We start from the raw sequence: 4,490 nt of genomic DNA on the forward strand, positions 1-4,490 counted from the left end.
AGACAATCTGAGATCTACAATATGCCTTATTTGTCAGATTGCAAGTTTTGTTCAAAGACAATTTACATCAGAGGTTTGTGACTTAAACTGCGGACCCGATTTATACTTCATAGTGATCAGCCATTGCATCAATCATAATGCGTCTCTACCACAATTGTACAGTCTAGATCATAGTGAGGTTGCATGATTTCAACTTGCAAACTGTCTGTTGCAGTGAACTTATGGAGTTTTTACTTTTCAAGCCTGGTGATATGATTGAGTTCCAGTGTTTATGCTCTTTGATTTTCTGTAACTTTTTAACCGTTAACACGATTCCAGCAGATTCTGAAGAAGAAAAAACGCTCAACGAGTTTGTAAAATCAAGGGTCCGCAACCCTCGGGCCACGATATCAAACCAGAACCAAAGCTCACCAGCAGCCTAACCCCTTACCAGTTCAAGTCCGGCCCGGTTGGCATCTGATGCCGCGTCCCAAGAGTTGCTTGATTTTACAGGAGCAGCCAGCATGTTGAAAATTGACAAGTTGGGGACATATCTGTTGTCTGTTTCAACTAGAAAGGGTCTCAATTGATGTAAAAAAAAACTATAAACTAAAAGTTGATCATGTGAGCTTGCCCTGCGACAGACTGGTGACCTGTCCAAGGTGTAACTGACCCTCACCCGGCAGTAACCGGGACAGGCTACCAAAAGGGATGTAGCAGGTTAAGAAAACGAAGGAAGGAATGTGAACCTGCGAACTTACTTTATGATTATCCATAATTTCCTGTAGAGTCATTTTTAATCACTTTTTTGTTGTGTTTTGATGTTCAGTGCAGAATAACTGATTAAATAAAACAAAAACAGGTTTCTGTGATTCATTAATATTAATTGGTTGACAAAATTTTGTTTAAAAAATGTCAAAAAACATAAAAAGTCAAAAAATATATTTAAAACATTTTGGCTAAAGGAGTCTTTAAAGTAAACATTTGATAATAGGAATGACAAGTTTATTTGTGTAGCACATTGAATGTATAGGGACAATTCAACGTGCTTTACATAAATCATTTAAATAAACATTCAACAGAAATATTTGTCGAAGTAATCATTAAAATAAAAATGTAAAGAAAGGTTAAATGACATTTTGAATAAAAATGAATTAAATACAGCCGAGAACAGGTGGGTCTTCAATCTGGATTTAAATAAACTAAATGTTTCAGCTGATCTAAGGCTTTCTAGAAGTCTGTTATATCCTGAGAACCAAGGAAAAAAAAGTGTCTTACAATTTCAGTTTTTTTGTGATTTCCTATCTATTAGTGGCAAAATAAAAACCGTACAATTTAAAAAATTTTTTTAATATTTTTTATTTTAATTTTACAGCATGTCCATTGTAGAGGACAACAGGACGATATCTTGGTGAAAACAGAACCGAATATAAAAAATCAGAAACAAGGAGCAGAANGAAATAAAATTGATTATATTGATATTTGGGCTGTGAAAGTTAACGAGTTAACGCATGCAATTAATCAAAAATAATTAATGCGTTAATATCCTCCTGAGAACCAAGGAAAAAAAGTGTCTTACAATTTCAGTTTTTTTGTGATTTCCTATCTATTAGTGGCAAAATGAAAACCTTACCATTTTAATTTTTAAAAAAATATTTTTTATTTTAATTTTACAGCATGTCCATTGTAGAGGACAACAGGACGATATCTTGGTGAAAACAGAACCAAATATAAAAAAATCATAAACAAGGAGCGGAATCAATCTTTAGAGGGATATTCACCCAAACACTTAAAAATTTTGAATAAAATCAAACAAAAAAAATCTATTCACTCTTCTGTTACTTGTTGCCTCCAAGGACAAAATGTATGTAATAATACTTTACAATGTAAAACATGTATTCAGTTCAACAATGAACTATAAGACAGAACATGAGCAGTTCTTTTTTTCTTCTCCCTTTGGAAAGTTTAACTGTGATAATCCTTGAAGCATGCTTTCTTTTTGGTTATACAGAGGAACACCTTGCATTTGGAGCATCTGATGTATGTCTTGCCTTTACAGCCCTTGTTCCTGCATCTTTCTTTGATGTCCATCTTCTCTGGCATGTGCCTGGCTCCTATTCTACGTACAGATGGCTCTGGTTGTGGGGTCCTCGTTTTGGTTGATGGTTGGTACTCTTCCTCACTGTCTTCCCTTTCACTGCTGTCATCAAATGAAGGACTATCCATCAGCTCTTCAGTCAGGTGCAATTTGAAGTCCAAATACTGTTGGGTGTTCTTAGCTGCTCGATTCAGCGCTTTGCTGTCAGACTTGTACTGGATCCAAGCATTCGTGATGGCAACATCAAAGAAATGTGTCTTCACACGAGATGTCCACTTCTTTGTCCTGGTTGACATGCGGTAGAAGCTCAGGATTCGGTCACAGAGGTCAACACCACCCATGTTGTCATTATATTCGCTGATGACTGCTGGCCGTCTCACCTGGACATGAGCTTTGTCTTTGTTGGACCATCTGCTACAGATATCCTCTGGATCTTTCCCATAGACAGTGGAGGCCATCAGAACTGGTTTATTATCAAACCATTTTGTCACTGCCAGCTCAGGTTCCCTCCGGACCAACATCACTGAAGCTCCTCTTCCTTCTTTTCTCAGCTGCTTATCTCCTGGCAGCTGGTATTGCTTTGGAACCCTGTTCTTCATGATAGTTCCAGTTGCTGGAAGACCCTTTGAGAGCAAAGCATCCATGAGGTTGACTGTTGTGAAAAATTTATCAAAGAACACATGAGTTCCTGTGGGAACTGACTCGACCATTTGTAAGACCGCTGCAGCTCCGACTCCCAGTCTTTGGCCACTGAATGTGTTCTTGCCCTGATAGACCTCAAAATCCAGGACCAGACCGTTTGGTGAAGCAAGCACAAAAACCTTTAGGCAAGTAGGGTTTTGCTTTCCTGGGACATACTGTCTTACTGGGCAGCGGCCTGTGAACGGGATAATTTCCTCATCAATGCACACCTTGTCCCGCCTTGGAAGACTGAGGCAACCTTCCCTCACACGATCAAGCAATGGTCTGACTTTCCAAAGAATATCTGACTCCTTTGCCTCTTCAGCTACATCCAGGTCATTTACAATCTTGAGTGAGCTCCTCAGCTTGTAGAACCTATCCCTTGTCATTTTCCTGCTAATGAATGGCACTTTAGTCTTTTTAGCCCAAAACATTTTGACTCTGGGATACCAAGACACGCCATGTGTATTGATATGCCAAAGAAGATCTTGATTTCTTGGGCAGTGGTTTTCAGTGAAACTCCAGTAGTTTGCAGCTGTCTTTGATTTGTAAAATCTGCCAGATCCTCGAAAATTTTCTTATCAATGTAGTGTGAAAAGTACTAAATAATTCCTTTTTTTCCACATCCATTTAGATAAATGCAATAATTTGAATTTCATGGATGTGAGATGACTATTGAAGAACTTCCTAAGTGTACTTTTTAAAGTAACTTGCATATTTTTAACAGCATTTACACAAAGTACAAATACTACAAAGTTCTAACATGGTCATAAAATGTAAGCCATTAGACTGAAACTAAATAGAACATACAAGTTAGTCCTGGCCCACAGAGCACGGCGACTTTCCTGCTACTCCTCTGACTCATCAGATTCTCCAGAATCATCATCTTCTTCATCTTCACCTATCACAGGCTGAATCTCATCCTCCTCATCATTTTCATCATCTGAAAGCTCCAAATCTGAATCTCCTTCTACTATCTGGTATAGGATCCTCTCTGCTTCACTTCTTTCTCCTAAAATAATGGGCAGCCATTAAATACATTAAAATGGTCCTGGTGTCCACTGCAGTTGACATTCTTAAAATGCCTGCTGTTTCACAACAGAAAACATGAAACTGTTTTTAAATATAAAGATATTCTTCTTAACATGTTTATGACCAAGAATATATACACTTCTCATGGTAAAAAAAGCAATAGATGCATAATATTTGACTTACTTTTCAGCTTTCCATAAAATGTGGTTGCCTGTATGGCAGCCATCTTGCTAGAGGAAAAAAGTAAAGTTCCCAGCATGCAAACTCATCACATGACATATCAATGGAAAGCTAAGGATGTCCTCTACAGGGTACTATAGGACTTAGAAGGTTATCTACAAATACTTAAGAAATATACAGGTAAACAAAATGTCCATTATAAAGGACATAAATGAATGGGCCGGGTCTCAGGAGGATATGTGGAGCATAGAAGCTGAATGCAGCTTGTCCATGATAGCTCACTTAGCAATACATAATGGTACAAATCATATTATTTAAGTCATTTTTTCTAACATGTAAAGGTTTAAAAGGGTTAAAAGTTCATATCTGAAATGTTTTTGCTGAAATAATAGGGTTTTTCCCCCTCTGTTTGTGAACTGATTGATAGATTATGTTGTTTGATTATGAAGTTGTTTCAGCTGTGGTGAGAAAACATTTTTTTAGTGCAAATGTTTTGAGATCTGTGGTATTTTCTACATTG

General features: G+C 37.4%; 1 protein-coding gene across 1 annotated transcript in view; it reads right to left on the reverse strand.

Annotated features, from left to right (window-relative positions):
- Positions 1-1,522: 1,522 nt before the first annotated feature.
- LOC118598514 (piggyBac transposable element-derived protein 3-like) overlaps positions 1,523-4,490 on the reverse strand; it is a 4,406-nt gene continuing 1,438 nt past the window's right edge. Inside the window, exon 2 of the mRNA XM_036211259.1 lies at positions 1,523-2,457. Coding sequence (XP_036067152.1) covers positions 1,945-2,457 — 513 coding nt within the window. The 3' untranslated portion in view covers positions 1,523-1,944. The remainder of the gene's footprint in view (positions 2,458-4,490) is intronic.

This window comes from Oryzias melastigma, unplaced genomic scaffold (genome assembly GCF_002922805.2).
Source record: "Oryzias melastigma strain HK-1 unplaced genomic scaffold, ASM292280v2 sc01704, whole genome shotgun sequence".
In the NCBI taxonomy this organism is placed as follows: Eukaryota; Metazoa; Chordata; class Actinopteri; order Beloniformes; family Adrianichthyidae; genus Oryzias; species Oryzias melastigma.